This window comes from Lepidothrix coronata, unplaced genomic scaffold (assembly GCF_001604755.1).
Source record: "Lepidothrix coronata isolate B3197 unplaced genomic scaffold, Lepidothrix_coronata-1.0 Scaffold44, whole genome shotgun sequence".
NCBI classification, from domain to species: domain Eukaryota; kingdom Metazoa; phylum Chordata; class Aves; order Passeriformes; family Pipridae; genus Lepidothrix; species Lepidothrix coronata.
The window spans coordinates 4,838,429-4,859,643 of NW_016690224.1; the positions used below are offsets into that span (position 1 = coordinate 4,838,429).

The 21,215-nt window shown below is 44.9% G+C and overlaps 2 protein-coding genes across 2 annotated transcripts in view; one reads left to right on the forward strand and one right to left on the reverse strand.

The window, feature by feature from the left end:
- Nucleotides 1-8,601, reverse strand: part of DEPDC5 (DEP domain containing 5) — a 43,509-nt gene extending 34,908 nt beyond the window's left edge. The window contains exons 1-14 of the mRNA XM_017813945.1: nt 8,489-8,601; nt 7,664-7,781; nt 6,861-6,948; nt 6,143-6,189; nt 5,644-5,729; nt 4,864-4,947; nt 4,133-4,182; nt 3,556-3,625; nt 3,131-3,209; nt 2,150-2,211; nt 1,674-1,743; nt 1,191-1,263; nt 930-1,033; nt 527-601 (exon numbers count right to left, since the gene is read on the reverse strand). Coding sequence (XP_017669434.1) covers nt 527-601; nt 930-1,033; nt 1,191-1,263; nt 1,674-1,743; nt 2,150-2,211; nt 3,131-3,209; nt 3,556-3,625; nt 4,133-4,182; nt 4,864-4,947; nt 5,644-5,729; nt 6,143-6,189; nt 6,861-6,948; nt 7,664-7,721 — 946 coding nt within the window. The 5' untranslated portion in view covers nt 7,722-7,781; nt 8,489-8,601. The remainder of the gene's footprint in view (nt 1-526; nt 602-929; nt 1,034-1,190; nt 1,264-1,673; nt 1,744-2,149; nt 2,212-3,130; nt 3,210-3,555; nt 3,626-4,132; nt 4,183-4,863; nt 4,948-5,643; nt 5,730-6,142; nt 6,190-6,860; nt 6,949-7,663; nt 7,782-8,488) is intronic.
- A 1,231-nt stretch (nt 8,602-9,832) lies between these two features.
- The window catches only part of PRR14L (proline rich 14 like), a 19,526-nt gene continuing 8,143 nt past the window's right edge, over nt 9,833-21,215 (forward strand). The window contains 4 exon segments of the mRNA XM_017813987.1: nt 9,833-10,470; nt 12,142-12,223; nt 13,409-17,559; nt 17,561-19,671. Of these exon segments, the coding sequence (XP_017669476.1) occupies nt 10,021-10,470; nt 12,142-12,223; nt 13,409-17,559; nt 17,561-19,671 (6,794 nt within the window). The 5' untranslated portion in view covers nt 9,833-10,020.

Consider the following 21,215-nt stretch of genomic DNA (forward strand, 5'->3'; position numbering starts at 1 on the left):
TGCAACATTAATCACTTCAAATAACACCCTGAGCTCCCTCCTACGGGAGTGACAAGACAGACATTAAAGTGACAGAATGACATCTATGTACAGAATCACAAAAAGTGTGCCTTTGGAGAGCTCCTACAGCCCATCAAATCCAACTTCCTGCTAAAAAAAGATGGAGCAGCTTCAACTTAATCACATTTGATCTATCCTGATTTTGAAACACTTCCACAATTTAAGATTTCAGCTTCTATTCCCAGAGGTTCTCACACAGATGCACAGCTCAAAGTTTCATCATCTCAAGGCCCTGTAAATGGTTCCTGAGACCTGAAATACTCAACACTGTTATTTGAGAGGCACTGGTTTTCTGGAGACACATCAGACAATTTCTTCTGAGGCTCAAAATGATAATTTAACACCTAATATTCCCCTCCTCTTCACTGTGTTAAGGAGCAGGCAACAGAAATCCACACCCATTTATTGGCAGCTGCTTTAGTGGGTTTTTTCCCCTGCATATTTTTATATGTTGCTCATAACTTACCATTGAACGAAAGATTTATGGCCTCCAGGTAGTTCCCTTGTGCTGAGGTGGAATTGTAACCTGGAGGAAAGCCATCTGGACAAGTGTTCAGAAGGAAAAAAAACCAACAACAACAAAAAAATGATCATCTCTGCATAGATTATCTTTACAAAAATAATAAAAAAAAACCAAATACAGAAAAATGTATTTGTACTAAACCCTATTACTTCAAAAATTACAGGCAAAATTGGTGTTATTATGGTTTTTTACAGAAAGACCTGGGCAAAACAGCCCAGCCAGGAGAGCACTGAGTAGTACAACACCAGGGTCCAAGTGAAACTGGAGAGTTTACAGACAAGTTAAAAGAAAAAAAAAAAAAGAGAGAGAGAAAAGGGTAAAAGCAGGGAAAGGAGGAGTCTTGTACCTGCTTGCTCCAGTCGTACCAACACAGGATACTGGATGAAAAGCTTTTTAATGGTCACAAGCAATGAGGTCCACTCCTCTCTCCTCTCATTCTGAACTACAACCCTAGAGAGAGCAAAACTTAATGAGGATCATGGAAGGAAGCCATGAGAGGAAGGGAGAAGGGATGAACAAACTATAAAGGAATGCACAAAAAGGTGCACTGGGTTGCACACACACTGTGGGACAAGAGCTAAAAGAATTGTGAGGAAAACAAACATACTTGTAAAAATCTTCATAAAACCTTCCCTCGTGATCCTGTCGAATGGATGCACGATGTGTTTCAGGGAACTCATCTGAAATGGGAGGAAAAGCACATCTTATCCCATGCTCTTGTAGAGAAATGACTCATCTTTTCCAGAAAGGAGCTGTTTTTCCATTTAAAAACCCAACAAACCAACCACCAAACAAACAAAAAACCAAAACACTTGGAGAAATATCAGACCTCCTACACAACATAAAAATTGCTTTCAAACCAACGTGAGAGTCGGAATATGATGAAGAATATTTGCCATTTATTCTTCTATATAAGGTTCTCACTGCAGTACTTTCATAACAATGGCTGTGTGCCTACTCTGATAGAAAATACTTTGAATGTGGGCATTAAAAGGAAAAGGGAAAAATTAACTGGAAACCTGTGACCAATTTTCAAAAGAGAAGGATATAGGTTTAAAAATGGAAACATGAAAATACAGATTTTACATACCTATAGATTTTGCTTCATAAAATGTTCTAGAAAATAGAACCACTGTCACTTCGTGGCTGCAATTCTTCTCCTGTCCAGGAAGAATAAATGGCAAAAAGAGAACTTCAAAGGTCACATTCAGTAGAAAACACATAGTAACACACTCTTTTCCCTCACATCTGGAAAAAAGGTAACTAAAAGAAAGTACAGTATTATTATTAATGTATCTGCACAGTCCTGCATCTGCCTCTCTGAAATAACAATGATCTGTCCTGCAGATTCTGTGCTTCTTGGTTATATCACATTTACCAGGAGCACTCTTCCCTGCTCTCTAAAGAAACTCCTCTCTGTAGTTGCCAAGATTTTTGCTTAAAAACCTAAAGACAATTGACTCAATTTGTTTATACCTACAGCAATTTAATATACCTGTTCATAGAGGTGCCCCAAACAGTTCCAGGGAAATAAAAAATTAAAACTGAACTCAATCAGCTATTTACCTTCCATTTTGTGAAGAGGTCAGCGAGGAAACCATTCACAGCCTTCTCAAAGTACAGGTCCCCTGCAAAGTAAACATCTCCCAAGCATCAGATAACTGTAGTTACCTCAAGTAAAGGGCACATCTAACCCTGAGATTCTAGGACAATTATTTCTATCAGACTCAGAGCAGCTGTGTGCATTATGAAGGCTCGTATCACTAAAATAAGATGATATAAATGTTAAAAAGCATGACTGTTTCAGAGGATGTAAACATGACTCTCACTGTCAAAAGGTTCTGGCCTTTAAATTATTTTTTCCAACACACTCCCAGCACGCTGGGAAAGCATCTGTACTGTTTTTAGGCAGAGGATGCACAACCGATCCCCTGCCCAGTTCTGAACAGTTGCCCAGCTCCATATGCCCAAACACATGGTCACAGGAAGTGGCAAGAGGCTTGCTAAAGAATTAAGCCAGAAAAAAAAATGGGATGATGACACAGAGAAGTGACTCATTCTTCATGCCTGAAGTTTTAATATTTTCAGCTGAAGGTACCGAATTCCACCTGGGCTAAAGCAGGTTTTACTTCCTTGCTAAGCTAAAGTCAGGAGAAATCTAAAACATCAAGGTCCTCTTTGCACGAGACTTTCACACATTTCTGGTTTCAGGATTCCCAGACTGGCACCCACCCTCATCACCAAACGTGTTCAAACCCACAGAAAACCTCTCCAGTGCTCACAGTGAGTTGCCCCTTGATTTCATCACCGAGATAATGGTGCTCAGGCTCTACAGCAGGGACAGGAAAATGATGGCCCACCCAGGAGACAGAAAAGTGGCACTGCAAGTAAGGATCTGAGGCACCTTGGAGAACTGCCCAGGCCAAGGGCAGAATGTTTCAGTTTTCCAACAGTGGCAGAAACAAACAGCAGTGGTAGTTTTCTAGCAGGTGCAGAAAGGAGAGCTGCTGGCACCCCCATTCCCAGGCAGGGCAGTTACCTACGTACCATAAATATCAAAATCCCACATTTCACAGCTCATCTGGATAAAAATATAAACCATGGCAGAAGTGGAGCGGAAAACCACCTGCAGAGGAATAAAGACCTCATTCAAAACAAGGTACATTCACTAATAGGGCCAAATGAAGAGGTTAATTACACAGCAACATCTATGACTGTGCCCCCTGCATAGCAGGGAATTTCCCCCCTAACAAGTTGACATTTCAACAGGCCAAGGAATTCCTGGTGCTGCCAGCACAGCAGAGCTGAAGTTCAACTAATCATTCACTCTTCTGAATTTATTGCCACTCTTCACCTTACAACACAGCCAATTCCAATGATCCACACAAATCTGCAAGTGAGATAGAATTACAAGAAACCTGACAAGGAGAGGAAGGGAAAAACTGCTTTTTCCCTGCTTCCTGAAATCTTACCCGGGTGTCCTCACTGATGTATCCACAGGTGACTTTCTCACTCTTTACCCACAGTTCCCCTGCCTGAGCCCTGGAAGAAAAGAAGTGCAGAGTATTTGCTGGCCAGAGTAAACATGAAGATTAGAAAATCAATATTTAAGCAAACAAGAGATGGACCAAAATCTGCACTCAAGGATGACTTATTTGGTTAAAATCTGATCTTTAATCCAAAAGGTATCAAACAGCCTCTGCATCTGCACATTTCCTTGTCCCTCAGTCACCTCAACAGCAACTGAACTAAACCTCATCTGAACTATTAATACATTTTGGAAGGGGAGAAATATTATAAGAGATAAAAGGAGAAATATTTGGCATTCAACAGAAGCCACAAGTGTAGCTGGATGTCCTGCTCTTAGTTTCTTTCACCCCAAATCAGATAGAAGCCTTCCCCCACCTCCTGGTGCAGACAGAAGTCTGTAGATGAGTAAGAGAACGATAAAACACGAAGGATTTTTCAGAGCATTTTCTCCAGTTGGATACTCAGAACTCACAAACCTAAAGTCATAAGTAACATTAAGCCCTCAGAGGAGGCACTGACCTGATACCCGCAAATTCGACTTTTTGGGTGACATATGCACAGGTGCTGACCTAGGAGGGAAGAGTTACAGGTGTCAGAAGAACAGGAGGCTCAGAGTGAGCAGAACAGTGTACAGAAAACCCCATTCACACTCAAACACCTGATCTGCATATAACAAAGTAACAAAAACCACTGAGTGCAGTTACTGCTGATATCCCAGCCTACAAAACCTCTGCAAAAGACAACAGAAAATAATTTTTAACACATATGAACTTTTATTTGGATCATTTGACTAATTCACTGCACTTAGAAGAGCCAAAGACTGCACTTCAGAGATGCAGAAAGAAAATATTCCAACAGCTGCTTATTAAGTGGTACTGCCAGAGAGGGGACACTTGAGCTTATTTCTACTTAGAAAACGTTTTGATTTGATTCCTTCCAAACGCAGCAAATCATTAAAATTCAGAACACAAGAAAAAAACCTCTCAACAGCATTTTCAACGCCCAAGACAGTAATTAACATTACAGCAGTGGAGCAGGAAATGATGGGACTCATTTTCCTGTAGCACATTTACAGCCTTGTCTCCAGCTCTGACGTACCACTCACAGCACAAGCTCCTTGGGAGCTGCTGACACTGCTCGTGTCCTCAGTTTTCTGTATTTTGTAAAGCACTTATTTTCTTTCACAGCAGGCACAGAAAAAAGGCACATTATCTCCTGCTCCCTGCACAGGAGGGCAGCAGGGGCCTTACCAAACTCTTCTTCAGTCGCCACATGTCCCCACGCCCAATATACTGATCCTTAAATGTCAGCTCCACCAAGTCCAAGGTCACCTCCTGGGAAAGGGATGAAAAACAGAGCTTGGATTTTACTGGTTGTTTCTAAGTAGTGCCCATCAATATGTTCATTTAAAAACCAAATGCCACAGGAAGGGCAAATATAAGATAAAAGGGACTCCCATCCAAATAAATGCCACAGCTGTGCATGTACCTCAACTACTGGGAGCTACAAAACACTGCCCAAGGCCTAAGCCTGTGCTACAAGTCTCAGTGCAAACTGGAAGCACAAGTAAAACAAATTACTGCCATTGTTGATGACATTAAAGAAACCTTATGTCCTGCAGATTTTTGTCTTGTGCTGAATGTAAGCTCTGACTGCAGCTCTTGTGATAGTCGGGACATTCACAGGAAATGCCTCTCTGTAAGAGGCTCTGTGGTGCCAAATAATGCAAATCCAGCCCATGACTCTTCTTTTGATTGGCCACTTTCTGTTTACTCTGCCTGGTTACCCCTAATTTCTAGAATTTAAAGATATTTGAAATGTGTGCATTTCCATCAGGTCCATAGAGTTCAAAAAGAGAGCAGGGATGGGAGGGAGAGAAGAGACACGTAAGAAACCAGCAAATAATTCAACTGCCCAAGGCAATTAGGAAAGAAGACTAAATATCTTTCAATTAAAAAAAAATGCTTTTTTTCCCCAATACTACTGTAGATGGAAAGTCCCAGGGCTCTGATCTGAGCAAAGTCACACACCTTTGGGTCAACAACATTCACATGGACATCCTGGTACGGCCGCAGTCGGAACACCTGGGCAACTGTCTGATCCACACTTATTGTTTCTGCCACAAAAACGAGACAGGACAGCAGACAAGTGAACACCTCAGCAAAAGACAACAGCTTATTTCAGCTATGAGCCAATCTAAGAGTCAAAAATAAAGCACATGAGATAAATGCAAAGTTTAGGCTGAATTAATTCCTGCAAGAAGATATAAAGCCAGTCAGAAAAGGCAGAAACAAAAATTTCAGGCTAAAAAGCCAAGTTGCTTAAACCACACCTCACATCACTCAACCAAAAAGCAGATTTAAAATTGGCTGATCATTTTCTGTTAAAATTATAATCCTTCCCTTCCTAAATAGAGCATTGATTTACCTATGAAGTTAAAATAGAAGCATTAGCCAAGCACAGGTACAGTTCAGTCACACAATCCTTGTCTATGATTCTACTGTGAATAAGATAACTCTGGAGTTTTACCTTTCTGCAAATCCTCCTTCAGTGACTTCACTTGCAGGAGCAGGGGACTAGCAGGCAAAAGAGAAAACAGCAGACAAGTTGAGAGACCAACAATCTCTCTGGTAAATTACTCTCAAAACTATTCAGAAACATGGAGCACAGATAAACTAAAGAGAAACAATAATATTTTCTAGGAAGCTTCATCCATCCTCCTGCCCACCTGTCACCCCCTCTTGTTCTTTACACTCATTATAAGGTATTCTTGAGGTAGAGATGATACTATAAATGGGAAAATAAGGCACACAAGAACTTCTCAGAGCCTCACACCAGTGTTCTGCTGCTTTTCAGACAGGGGGTGCAGGATGAACAGCTTTATAGAAGGTGGTTTTTCTGGCTGACAACATAATTTTAATTTTTCCTAAGATATACCATAGGGTGAAGAATAGTCCTTAGGTAACAGCAGCTCTATGAATAGGATATAGACCCTGTAGATTCTGTATTCAGGTGCTACTTGGCCTATGAAAGGTGAGCAAACTAACACCAAACACAAAGAAGTCCATAAACTTTAGACAAGAGCTCCTGCTAAATTCAACTCTTTTACTTTCCTTCAGGCAGAAAAAATTCATGGCAGCAAAGTGGTATCAGCTGTAAGAGCCCCTCACTCCAGGAGCCACTGCAGGTGAACACACCCTTTCAGTGCTCCCATCACACCTGACTGACATCAGCAAAGAGAACTCACCTGTACTCATCATTGGGATGGGCAATCTCCACAACATCTCCCAGCTTGATTTGAAGGAATACTTTAGGATTCACCACCAGTTCATCATCTACAAGACACAAACGAGGGCAGTGAGCAGACACACACCAAATACAGACACCTGCATGTTTGCACACAATAGTTTACTCCACATAAACACCCCAGCCCAGGCCCTCTGTGCCAGCAAGGCTTTACCTTCACCCCACGACAGGGCCCCTCCCACAGACACAAACAGCTCAAATAACAGAACTTTCACAGAGGGTGTGTTCAGCAAAAGAATGTGCCTTAATTGGGCAGCCAGGATCATCCTCTCTGGTTTTCATATACCAAACACCAGCAGGAAAGCAGCCAGCCAGGAAACCTCAACAGGATTTATCAGCACGTGTAAGTCTAGAAGCAGGGGGCAGTCAAACCAAGGACACCGTTATTAGTGCACAGGAACACAACCCCCTGCAGTCAGAAGTCATTGATATGTCTGCCACTTATGAAGGTGACTAAAACACAAGGTTAAAAAAAAAGTGATGCAACAAAAGGGGAAGAGGTAGAATAAAGCAATTTTATTCTATAGGTGCAATCTTGTTCTCTTCCAACAAATGTTATTATGTTGTCAGAATGTTATCCTGCTATCAGAAAGACCTATCAGAGTTTCCAAACTCTGGCTGGCAACACTGCTTGTTACACCTAAGTTCCACCTTCACTGTTTTGTCAAAAAGGTAATTTATTAATCAGTTGCTTTTAATTAGGTGAGTGCTGGTCTCTCATGTTGCAAACCAGGAGATACTGACCACTGCCTCCAAAGCCCTTCTTGTGTATGACGAGTTTGTACACCTTGTTGGTTCTCATCTTGGACTCCAGCTCTTCTCAGCTGCTTCGAGCAAAGACAGCTGAAGGCATCTCGCATATCTGACAAGAAATAATAGCAAACACAGACCTCTTGTCAGTACAAACCCGTTCTATGTGTCTTGTGCCCGTTGCTCCCGCTGATCTCCCCGCGGCACAGCAGAGCTGGGCCAGCAGAGGGGAGTGCTGGGCAGGGATAGGGACAGCAAACACTGAAGTCCAAAGCACTGCTTTGCATTACTTCGTCGCGGTGGGAAAATAATCCGTACATTCAAAACTCGTTAAAATAAACTTTCGAACTTGGAACTGATGGCAAGAAACGCCACTCAGGGCAGGGAAAGGGGCTGAAGAGCGAGTAAACCTAAGCAGCTCCAGTGCTCGGGTACCTACGGTCACTGACCGGCTGCGGAACCGCTGCGGCCCTTTGGCTGCTCGTTTATAAGTGACCGAGAGCAGCCCAGCGAGTTCGTGCCGGAGCAGCGGCGGGGGCCGGTCCGGCCGCAGCGGGGCCCGCCGGAGCCCCAACTCTCGCGGAGGGGGGGGGCGGTAGCGCAGGGCGAGCAGCGCGACGGCCGCGCAGAGCCCCGGGGAAACGGCCCAGGGGGGAGCTCGGACACCTCAGCGCTCGGTGCCGCTCCGCGGCCGCCGCGGGCCGGGACAGCGCAGCACAGCGCGGCGGCGTTACCGTGCGCAGCGCAACCGTGCGCCGCGCAGCCCTGCCCCGGTGCAGCCCCGCCCGCCCCGCGGTGCTTCCCAGGCGCGTTCCTGACCTGCGGGTCCGTGTCCCCGCCGGGGCAGCGGCACCGTCCGAGCGCCACTTCCGCGTCCGGGCCGCGCGTCACGTGATATTGCCTGAGGACGCGGGAAGGCGCGTGACGAAGGGGGACACGCCCCCTGCGCTGGGCGGGCGGGGGCGGGAGGCGGGGCCGCAGTAACCCCCTGTGGGCGTGCGCGCGCGGCGGCCCCGGATGCGGAAGTGACGCGCGGGGCGGGCCGGGCGGGCCGGAGCGGGGCCGTAGCGCCGCCGCCGCTCAGGTAACGGCGGGGCGGGGGCGGAGCCGTCCCGGAGCTGTCCCGGGGCTCCGCGGCGGGGCCGCCTCCTCCGCCCAGCGCCGGCCGGGAGCGGGCGGCGGGGACCGAGCAGCTGCCGGGGGCCCGGCCCTGCCCGGGCGCGGCGGGGGCGGTGCGGGGCAGAGCCCGCCCCTGCCGGCACCGGGGCAGACACCGGCGGGTGTGTAATTACCGGCAGCGGCGGCTCCTCCGGTGCGCTGCCGCGGACCCCCGGGGGTGGCGGGGCGGGGCTAGGAACAAAGGGCCGCCCCGGCCCTGCCCGCGGCTCCCTGGGAGCTCCCTGGACAGGGGATCAGGACCCGGGAAGGGAATCGGCACTCGGGAAAGGGATCAGGACCCGGGAAGCAGATCAGCTCCCGGGACGGGCGCAGTGACACCCGTTTGTGTCCGGGCTGCTCTGGCTTAAGGAGCGGAGGGCAGCGCCCGGCTCATCAGCCCGTGCGTTAGTGAGCTGCGGAACCGATGCTCCCGTGAAGGCCCGCGCAGCCCGCGCCTGTCTGTGAGCTCGCAGGGGCGATGCGAGCTCCGGGGCTCCCCTCCCTCTGCCCCCGCAGCCGCCGCGGTGTTTGTTTGGGAGCTGCAGAGGATCCCGACCCCGGGGCTGCGCCCGCACAGGGCACCCCCTGCACAGCGTCAGGAGGTGCGGGACACAGTGTGAGGGTGATGGCTTGGGAGGTGTTCCTTTGAGGCAGAAACGTGAAGAGAAGTTGGGATTTTTTTCCCAAAGATTAGAAACTTACGAAATCCCAGGAAAACGAGGGATGCTTTGGCGAAGGAGCAGGATGTCTGATACAAGTCCCGTGATTTGCTTTGTAGCCTCTTTCCAGGTTTTTCAGGAGATGAGGTTAAATCTGTAGGGAGATGTTGGAATGTGAAAACAAGGCTTGGGAATGTCTAGTTGTCCATACTCTGTTCTTTTGTTTGTAAAGCATTCCCTTAAATACCCAGAGGTTTCTCAGCTCCTTCCTTAAAAACATACTTGGAAGTACCTTAAAAACATATTTGGAAGTACCTTAAAAACCAGTTTGGAAGGTTCAACCTTTCTTAAGCATAGATGGTTGAATCTTGAATTCTTTTTAATCTAGTGCAGGAGTTGGACCTCAGTGATCCTTGTGGGTCCCTTCCAGTTCAGGATATTCTGTGATTAACCCTACAAATGTTGATGTAACATTGCTTTTTTATTTTTAGGATAAACTGAAAAGCTCGGGACAACCAGTCCTCACCTGCCCTGATGCTCTCAGCTGGGCTGGAGTCTCTCTTGGATTCTCCTGTGGCTGCTGTGCTGGAGGAGTTGTACCCTGGGTTGCCTGGGAGCGTCTCCACGGAACTCATGGCAGTGCCAGGACCTGCCCTGGGATTGGGGGCACAACCTGAGGGGTCAGTGCCTGTGCTGACACACAGGGACACTCCCTGGACTTCTGGAGTAGGAAACTTTTGCCAGAAGACAGAGGGTCTGGGTGACGTGCTCGAGGTGGTTTCTCGTGGGCCAGCAGAATCCCTTTCTGAAGAATTGCTGCAGCTTGGAGACCTTGAGGGGGATGAACAAAACAAAAAAAGACACTTTAGGAAAGTGGACTGTTCCAGTGATGGATACCAGAAAGAAGATGAAGAGGCCCAAGGTGCTGAGGACCGTCATGCTGAAGGCTCTACTTCCACTCCAGGGGAAACTTGGTCAAAACAAGTAAGCAAAGGCAAAAATGAATCCCTGTGTGATATCTTGAATTTAGGGTCAGAGTCACCAGGCAGTGGGTTTGGCCAGGGGGTTTCCTGGTTCTCTTCTGTGTCTTCTGCTATTAATCATAAATGGTTTGGGTTGGAAGGGGATCTTGAAGATCATCTTGCTCCACTCCCTGCCACGGGCAGGGACACCTTCCACTAGACCAGGTTGTTCAGAGCCACATCCAACCTGGCCCTGAACATCTCCAGGGTGTGTGTCAGCATTTGGATTATCATGGGTCCAGTGAAAAACGAGGCTGTTCTTCAGCAGACCAGCAGCATTTTAAACCATCAGGGTTTTCACTTTGTTAAACACTGTTGGAAGGGTGTGAGGCAGGTATGAAACAGAGCAAGGAGCAAAACTGGCAGTGACTGGAAAGGAGAAGAGAAACAACTCCAAGTGTCCTTGCCCAGTAAAGGTGTTCCATACCAGTAAAGGTGTTCCATACCAGTGGACTGTGCTGGTGCTGACACCCAGCCGAGGTACCGAGCACAAAATAATAGTTACTTCAGTCTGGCAGTGGAATTATAATGCTGCAGGTGGCTCCAGTTTAGCATTTCAGTTTTTGGGCTTAGAGTTATTGTTTGTAATTACAGAGGAAATCACTGTTGGTTTACTCTTTCAGAAGAGTAAAAGGGTAAAAGTGTTATGGTTTTTTTTTTCTCCCCTTTAGCAAACACTGATGATATAAAAGTTATTTCTAGGTCAAAGCTGCTGAAAAATATGCCAAAGAATATTCTGTTAAAAACTGAAGTCACAAAACTCTATTTAAAAACTGAGAGTTTTAGTGACGTCCTTGACAATTTTCTTTAGTTTGTAAATAGTTTTCACACACACCAAAAGCATATAGGGGAGAAAAAATGTATTGCAAGACATACCAGCCAGAAAATACCAGGATAAGGTGCCCAGGTGTGTGTTTTACATTAATTACTTGGTCTTGCTTAATGCTAAAGTAATTTGTGGGTTTAATTCTGAATTTTGATATCTGTTTGATTTTTTTGAAAGTTTGTGAAAATAAAATGAAATAAATTTTCCACAGTCATTCAGTTTTCCAAGATGAATTTTTAGATATTTCTAAGTTTGGTTGTGGGGTGTTGGTTTGGGGTTTCTTGCAAGTAGACTGAGGTCGTCTGTTGTGAGTTTGTGGTTTTGAGCCCAGGGAAGGGGTGGTAGAAGGCAAATTCCAAAACAGACAGAAAATACCCACATCTTCCCAGAGGTGTAGGGTGGTGGTTTGGGGTGTGAGACAGCCCTGGAGACTGGGTTACTCTGCTCATTCAGATTTTCAACAATTTGCATTTTAAGCCATTTTAGCTTACATACTTACATTTAAGCCATTTTAGCTTACATACTTACATTTTAGCTGCCTTTGTCACAGGACCTCTTTGCTGCTGAGTGCAGCTCTTCTGTGGATGCATCCTTGTTTCATGGTGTGGATTGCAAGGATGGGGAGGAATGACAGGTGCTTGTGGGAAACACTTGCAGTGCAAGGCTCTGTGCAAGGCTCACCTGCCCACAGGTTTCTTGGTGATTTGCTTTCCCTGAACTAACCCAGCTGGGCAGGTGCAGTCCCCGAGACTCGACACATGTCAGAAATCCATCCATCCATCCCCACTGATCTTTGTCTTGTTTCAGGAGGACCCTCACTGCAACCAGCAAGAGGCAAAGTCTTCAAGAGCCTGTTGCACTGAAGTTACAGGATCTCTGAGGAGCACAGGTAGATACTTTAGCTGTACATCCCTCTCTACCCCTTGCTTCCCTCCCAGTTACTTATTGTTGATTTAAAATTGATGATGAATGGTTTGGGAATAGTTCATTTATTTTGTTTTACAGAAGAAACTATTTCCCTGCATAACTATAACAACACCAAACCTTAAAGCTTTGCTTTGCCCTGGCAGCACATGTACTTTCCTGAAGACCTTTTCCATACAAGATGTATTTTAATTATTCAAGTAATTATTTTCCCCAAAGCAGAAGGGGGTGCCAGTAGAAGATGTTTTGCATTTCATTTTGTTTCAAAGCTGGATTATATGAGAGCAGTAATAGCAAATACATGGAACAGTATTAGTCATTTTTGAATGTTTTAAAAAGTGAAATTAAAAGGGCAGAATCCAAAGGAAGAGGACAACTAAGCTAAATCTAAATTTCATTATGATCCTCCAGAATCTTCTAGCTCCAAATACTTTGGTCACTTTGCCTATATCTAGTACTTATTTTCTTTCTTCCTCCCTGCTTTCTTAACCTTAACTTCTGCTTGGCTGACAAATACCATCTAGTCTTAGTCCTTACTAGAAAATCTGGAAAAGATCTGCAGAATTTTGAGCAAAAATGTTCCCTGTAAAGTTTTGAATATGAAGATATTCTATGGTAACTGTAATTCTTTAATTAGCACCTTCTTTGTGATTTTATGGAAGAAATTTATTAATAATCCAAATTGCTTGGACAGATGAGATATGCCTTGTGTTCCTTTGGATGAGTCACTGACAGAAATGTCTTCAAGGAGGAAGAAATGGCCACTCAATGCCCAGCCATCTTTCCAGGCTGGAGCAGATCAAATCCCCAGTTTTGATGTTAAAAACAAGCTTTATGCTGGTGGCCTGTGTGTTAAGTTATAGGACCTGCATCGCACCTCGCTCGATAGTAGAGGAATAGGAAATACCCAGGTCTTGGAATGCTCATGGGAGTGTCTGTATTGGAATGGATTGGGTTTGTTACCTTAGGGTGGTGGTGGAGTTCGTTTATCTTCTAAAGGCTGGTGGTAACATTGTTAGCATCGATTCTCCCTTTTGGAAACATGCTGGGCACTGACACTGCAGTATTGCTGCAACAGCCAAAGGGACTAAGCTGAATGCTGTCCAGATTTAGTGTATGCTTCTGATTTGCTTTATCTTTTCTTATGCAGAGGAAAACCAAGCAAATGTTCAGGTGACAGCTGAAACTCTGCCAAAGCTCCCTGAAGAAGTACAAGGTATGAAGGCTGATGGGACTAGGATATTTAGTAAAGCAGGATACAGGAATGACAGAGTGAGTAAAGGTCTTCCAGCTGAGAGCAAGGAATGCCCAGATGTAGACAAAGTCCTGGCAAGAGCTGGGGTTAAACAAACCAGCATCTTAGATTTTCTAGAGCCTTTAAGAGTCACGGACATTGGAGCAGCCACAGACCATCCCCAAGACTTTACTGGGCTGGAAGCCCACGCTGCCATGAGAGCAGGGGGGAGTGGTGTGTCTGCCTTGGAGATTAAAGAAGAAAAGTTACCCAGACGAAATCCCGTTAATGAATTCAGTGCATCACGTGCTCATTGCCAGACTTGTCAGCAGGATGAAGAACATGATGCTCATGACTTCTGTAAGGGTGCTGTACCCAAACAAAATGACCTTTGTGGGTTGTCCTCAGCAGGGAGCTGTAGGACACTGTCCACACCGAGTTCTGGAGTTTCATGTCCGGTTCTGAAGAGCATCTCTTATCTGGACTTCAGAAATATGCCAGTAGAAAACAGTAGTACTGCAGTTCATGGAATTATCAATGAACCCCCCCTAAAGTATCTTCCTCAAAACGTGGAACGTCACACTCATTATGATCACGGAACTGGGTGTGTAGGGAATCAAAGCTCCACATCTGTGCCAGTAGAGCAGATCCCAGCGGTGAGGAACAAAGGATTATCTAGTGCTAAAACTGATCCTAGGGAATTAAGTGCTGGTATAGGTAAATCATACAGCTCTCAGTTTGGACAGGCTGCTGAAGTCTGGAGAAAAATTGCTGTGGGAGATAACATGGAAGTTTGGAGCTGGCCTGAAGCTCAACAGGGTGTTGATCATTGTCATTCTTCAGTTTTTAGTTCTGTTGCTTCATTTCCTGAGGACTTCTCCAAGGAAAAATTTAAAAGAATCCCATCAGAAGGTGAGAAGTTAAAAAAGAACCAGTGGCAATTCTCTGTCAGTGACCTGTTCAAGGATGGTAGAAAAGAAAAGAGTCTGTTGATGGAAACCGGCAACATTGCTTCCCATGGAACTGGACAGAGAGACATAAGCTCTTACAATGCCTCCAATAAAATTCCTCCTCCCAGCAACCACAGCTGTCTTGACCTTGGTACCAAGCTGGAAAAAGATCCACCCAAGGCACAACTGCTTGCAAAGGACTCTGAGAGCAATACAACATCAGATGGGTTGGCTGCTGGTGTAGTTGAAGCTGCAGAAGCTGATGGCAGTGGCAGTTTGTCCACTGGGAAAGAAACACATTTGTTTTGTACACTAAATGTAAATCTACCTCCTGTTTTACAAAAAGCAAGAGAACCTCATCATAATGAGTGTCCTCCTTGTACTGCTAATGAAATTTCACACAGGGACAAGGCTTGGGATAATCTGTCTGGAACAGAAACCATTGGTGCTTCTGGAACAACAGGGGCACAAGTCACGGAAGTTTTGCTTCATAAAGACAAATTCAAGTCTTCAGTAAGTTCCAGGACTTTTGCTAACCCTAATATGACAAGCAGAGTATCCCAAAAGGACATGAAATCTGCAGGAAATCCAGGGAGAGTGATCACTGGTTTAGAAAATGAACCTTGTTACACATGGCATTGTAATAATCAGTGTATAAAAGACCAGTGTACAGCTGCTTGTGCTTCCTGGATTTTATCAGGGAGCGCACGTGTGGGTGAAGTTTTCCTGAACAGTCATTCTGTTGATGTTGATAAGAAGATTGAAGAAAATGGTAATTTGGAAGGAGAGTCTTCATCTGGATATAATACAGAGGCAATCATCTTTCCAGAAGCACACTTCCCTTTGGCATGTGGATCTCTTCCTTGTGAAGATGACTGGGGCAACAGAGGTGTAGCTCTGCATGGGATAAATGACATTCCCACAGGAAAACCCATGTTTTGCTCAGCTTATAATGCAGAGAAGTCTGCTGCTACCTCGGTAAGAGATGAGATTTCAAATAAGAGTGTGGAGGTTGTGAAACTATTTGATGTTTGTGAAGTAGCACATGGCAGCAGAGTTGTTTGTGACAGAGAGGAGGCAAAGGAACAGATGTGCACGTGTACTTCCCAGACAGAGAAAGGTGGCGGAACAAGAACTGTGGATTCTCCAAACACTCCTGAAGGCAATCAGAGAAATAAGACCAGTGAACAGTTATTAGTCACATATTTGGACAAAAACACCCATGTTCATAATTTTGGATTTTGCAACTCTCTGGGCACTCAGGAGCAGGAGGAAGTGCCCTCACTCCCAGCAGATCCCTCAGATTGCAGCACCTCAGCCTGTGCTGCATGTCCAGCACCTGCCAACGTGAGCATCCCAACACAACATGCCAGCCACAGAGAGCCCACCCTCTGCCCAAGGGAAAACTGGCATCATGGCTGTCAGGGTGAGTTTGGTGGCCCAGGGCCAGGCAGTGACCCATCCTTAGAGACTTTACCCAACCAACCAAACCCTGGCTTACAAACTACAGACAGCTCTGAGGAAGGAAGTGAATCTGGCTCTAGTCTGGGGGAAGAGGTAGTGCTGAAAGCAGGGGATGACTTGCCTCTGTTAATGCACAGATATGCAAGAGAAGACGGGTTTGAAGGAACTCTGAAAGAGAATGTAGTGAATTTGGACTCCTTAACTGGTGTGAGAAATGAAGACTGTTCAGGATCCATGGGCTCCATCAATGATCTAATTGAAGAGAAGACAATCAAACTAAAAGAACATGAGGATGGATGTGAAACAGGCAGTAAAGGAACTCTCAAAGAAAGCTCTTCTGAGAGCAAAGCACATGGCTCACAGCATTGTTCTATCAAACCTGCACCAGAGAAAGCAGAGCTGGTGTTTGCAGGAAACAAAACACATCTGTCTTTGCCAAAGATGAAGTCATTGGTGGAGGAACAAGAAAATACAGTTAGTGCCCAATTTTTACCCATCTCATCAATCCATGGGACATCCATGTCATATAACCCAGAAAATATGAATGAGCTTTCAGGTACAGAAAACAGAGAAAGTCTGAGCATAAAATCTGGCTTAAATAACACTTGCCCACAGTTAATGTCTGAGCCTGGTAAAGAAACCAGTGCTCCAAGGGGTGTTAGTCTATCCCATTCTGGAAAGTTTGACAGCCAAGAACCTTTTAATAAGACTCAGGTGGATTCAGAAACACTGTCAGCTCTGAGCTGTGGCATCTCTCTGCCTGAGAAGGAAAAGCTGTGTATGTCACCTGAGGATAAACAAAGAGAGAACTGTGATCCATATTCAGCCAAAGGTTTTAGCAAAGATTCTTCAATGACAAAAATTCTTTCTGTAACAATTTCTGTTAAGAGGAAATCCAGCAGTATTGAGATTCCCTCTTCAGAGAGTGAAATGGCACCAGGCTCTCTAAATGGTGCAAAAAGCTCAAGAGTTTGTGCCCACAAAGAAAGCCTGAAAGGTGAGGGGCACTGCACACCAACTGACATGGATGGGACCTCACCAAAAAGTCCTCCCTGTGAAGAGAAGTTTAAAAATACATCTAAGCCAGAAAATATGAATGTGCTTTCAGATACAGAACACAGAGAAAGTCTGAGCATAAAACCTGGCTTAAATAACACTTGCCCACAGTTAATGTCTGAGCCTGGTAAAGAAACCAGTGCTCCAAGGGGTGTTAGTCCATCCCATTCTGGAAAGTTTGACAGCCAAGAACCTTTTAATAAGACTCAGGTGGATTCAGAAACACTGTCAGCTCTGAGCTGTGGCATCTCTCTGCCTGAGAAGGAAAAGCTGTGTATGTCACCTGAGGATAAACAAAGAGATGACTTGTTTTCAGACAAAAAATTCAGCAAAGATTCTTCAATGACAAAAATTCTTTCTGTAATAATTTCTGTTAAGAGAAAATGCAGCAGTATTGAGATTCCCTCTTCAGAGAGTGAAATGGCACCAGGCTCTCTAAATGGTGCAAAAAGCTCAAGAGTTTGTGCCCACAGCAAAGAAAGCCTGAAAGGTGAGGGGCACTGCACACCAACTGACATGGATGGGACCTCACCAAAAACTCCTCCCTGTGAAGAGACGTTTAAAAATACATGTGTAGAAGATGGGAGAAGAAGTAGCCCCTAGAAAAAAGTTGCTCAGAAATCATCCATGGGCCTTGTTAGAAGATTCTAAAGGGTCTGATAGCAAAATAGTCCCCCTCAGTACTGAGAATCATGGCAAGGTTTTGGAAGAAATCTCAAGATCCAACCTAAATTATGTTTCAAACGAAAGAAAAAATGATGGAAAGCTCACAGACTTAGCAGGTACCAGTGTGCTTTCAGCAACTGTGCAGGATTGTCAAGCTGTGTGTGAGGCAGAGGCTTCCCCAGGAGTGCAGTGTGATCCAACACCCACACTCCATCCACCTCTGAGCTCCCCATCAGACAGGGGCACAGAGCCATCCCCAAACTGGGTGGTTTGCAGGGAAGCACGTGTGCCTTACAAATCAACTGCACAGAGCACAGATCATGTAAGGGAGGGAACAGAGGGCCAGGACACAGGACCAACTCGTGCACTTTGCAAGGACAGTGAGGCTTTAGGTTCAAAGAGACTTGACCTAACAGAGGAACATCAAGTAACTAAACAAAAGAAGAAGTATGAAAAGATGGAAGTGCATCAGTCAGACCAGGCACACCAAGAACAGAATTTAGAACAGCAAGAGAAAGCAAAAATCACACCCAGTATGTTGCACAGTTCTGAACTCTTAGGCAGCTCTTCAAATGAGTTGGTGACATCTAGAAATACGAAGTTTGAAGGTCCTTTAGAGGAGACTTTTGCTGTTAGCAGCAGTGAAAGGAAACTATGTAGCACTTTACAAGAAGTTAAAAGGCCAAAGATTACCACAGATATTATTAGTTCACAGTTTTTGAAGACTCAGGATTCAGAAATGGAAAACCTGAACCTTAATTTAGGGTATGATGGAATCCCTGGTGCCTTTGGAACTACAAATAAACTAAGAGGAATGACAAAGAAACTAGGAGGACCTCTTCCACTAAGAATACAACCTGGAAGGACATGCAAAAAGGTTCCCACATCGTATCAGCTAAAAACCATTAGAAAAATCAAAAAAATTAAAAGTCCACCTTTCCTTGAGTTACCCCTGCAAATATTCCCTAAGCAGGAAAACACACCTCTGGAATCTTTGTACTTTCCATGTCAACCACCACCAATGGAAAGGGAAACACCTTTGAGATTTGCTCCTATGCCAAGGCAGAGGGCCAGGAGGGGCAGTTTGTTGAACAGCTTGAAATTTCGGAAATGTACCAAAGAACCAGCATTGCTGAGCAAGTTGTCTGCCATGGCCAACAAGCTCCTGGCCCCTGCCAAGGGCGCCCGTGACTTAGAACCTCGGCCATATTCCTCTGAAATGCTTCCAGTGGGTGACAGGCACAGCCACCACAGATCGAAAAATCTCTTGGAAGCCTTTTCTTGCATTAACAGGAATGTTCACTCACGCTGGGCTGGCAGTTGGTGCACCAAGATGTTCAGCTTTCAGCCTTTGGCACTTTATCCTGTAGAAACTACCAAAATACTTTTTTCAGACTTAAGCCACAAGCCTCCGACCTCTTTCTCGGACACCCCGGTTTTCCCAATTTCTTTTCACATAAAATTGGACTCCAGTCTCGTGCCAGACCTCACAGGGATTACATCCCAGCACTCTGTACATCACGGACCCATTTCCAGAGAAATGCCAGCGCCAGCTTCAAAGTGGACTTTGTCTCTTCTCCTGTCTCAAAGCTGTTCAGATACAACAGCTTTCGAGGAAGATTCTACTCTAAATAAAGAGCTTCGTTTCTCTCACTCCATAACAGCCCCAAGGACTGATGCTCTTCATCCTGACCGTGGAAGAAACATTGTAGCTGAGAGAAGAGGAGGTTGTTCCACGCTTGGCCTTCACACAGTGTTAGCACTTTCTTCCCCTGGATGTTACAGGATTTGGACAAGAAGAAGAAACTTAAGCAGTCATATTCCTACCATCCAGAGACTATTTATATCCCAACTGGCACAGGGTTTGAAAGGGGCAAGGTATCCAAGCTGTGTACCCGCTGAGCTCGCCTCCTCCTTGCCATACTCACTGGGCAGGGTCCTCTCCATATGGAGTCAGCACGGTCCCTCTGCCCGTCCTTCCGAAATCCCTCCTCTCCATTCCAGTCACTGCAAGTGGCAGCCAAGTGTGGGCATCGAGAACAGGTAAAACCCATCAACTTATTTCTGAGGTTAAATCTGTACAGGGTATACACTGGCTCCTTTTTGGGAGGGAGAGGGTAATTGCAGCTTGCATTGGAGGGGCAGTTTCCCCTGTTCCAAATCTACACATTCTGCTCCAAGAATGGCTCAACGTGGAAGATTCTTTCCTACAGAACAGTCTGTTAGCTGAATTTAAATATATTTGCCTTCACTTCTTTAATACTGTCCTGTTTTGGCAGAATGGCTAACTCTATTTTCTTCTCCCTTGCAAAATATACACACCATGCATCAGAGTATGTAATGCAAAAGGTGAGCTACTTCATTAGGTCTATTCAGAGTGACTGCAGAGCAACTGGATTTCTGAGGTAGGAAAGTTTTTTTCAGAGGTCTGAGGCACAAGTGCCACTTGGAACCAACTGTAAAGTGCTCAATATCAGGTTAGGAAGAATCGGAAGGGGAGGGGGGTTGCATTCAGTTAAATTTTTAATTGTATTCCATGACTGTTCTATGCTAATTAAAGCCTCTCTGTGCATGTTATACCTTCTGACAGTGTGTGCCTGGTATTGTTGTCACACACAAGTGTGGCTCCAGTTCATGCTGGTAATGAATTTTTCTCTGTGTGTCGTTCTTGTTATGAGTGGGGAGAGGACTGAAATCTACTTTGTATATTTAATTTAACTTTGCTGTCAGCATTTAAGATAATTTTACTAATAAACAGAATGAAGAGGAGGTTTCCCTAGCTCTGTCACAGGATTTTTGCATGCTTTTAAGCAAAGATTCTGCTCTTTATCCCTCACTGACATGGGGCAGTTAGTCCTTGGTTTTATTCCTGGGCAGAGTAAAGGTTCCTGAGTCCTGTAGCAAAGTCCCTTTGGTGAATTCTTTTGATTAGTGTGGCAATCTGAACTGTTGAATTTGTCTTAGCTTGACATAAGTGTAACCAAAAATCCTACCAGATAACTAATGCTGCACTTTGCTTTCTGTAAACACACCTAAAAATTTAACACCTGTTAATATAAATTCTAATGTCTACCAAAGGTGTGACTGAGCCTATGGAAGTGCTGCCCCATTCTGGGAGCTGTCTGCACTAAAATAAGTTGAATAGTGACATAGAGACAACTCTCAGCACATTCTGTGGGAGCTGCTTCTGTTTTCATTCCAGCTGAGTCAATTTATCAGGCTGAATTTTCTAATGAACGAATGAGTAGCTCTGGAATAATCTTATCAGTAAAGTACAGTTTGAGCACTAAGCTTAAAAATAACACATTGGTAAAAACAAAACAAAGACCTTTTTAAAACTTACCTGTGTGTATGAGGTGAATGTATTGTTTGGTACTGCTGAGGCTTGTTGTCCTTGGAAGTGCAAGACGAGTTCATTCCTGACATGAAGGGTCGTTTGAAAACTGCATGTTTTGCTATGAATGAACTTCTTCCCAAAGGGAGAGAATTTAAATCAAACCTTTTCACTTCAAGTGAAAAATAACCTAGAGTTAAAATAGTCTAAAACTCCCTTCGTTTTTTCTCCAAAATACCTTACAAATGTGTGT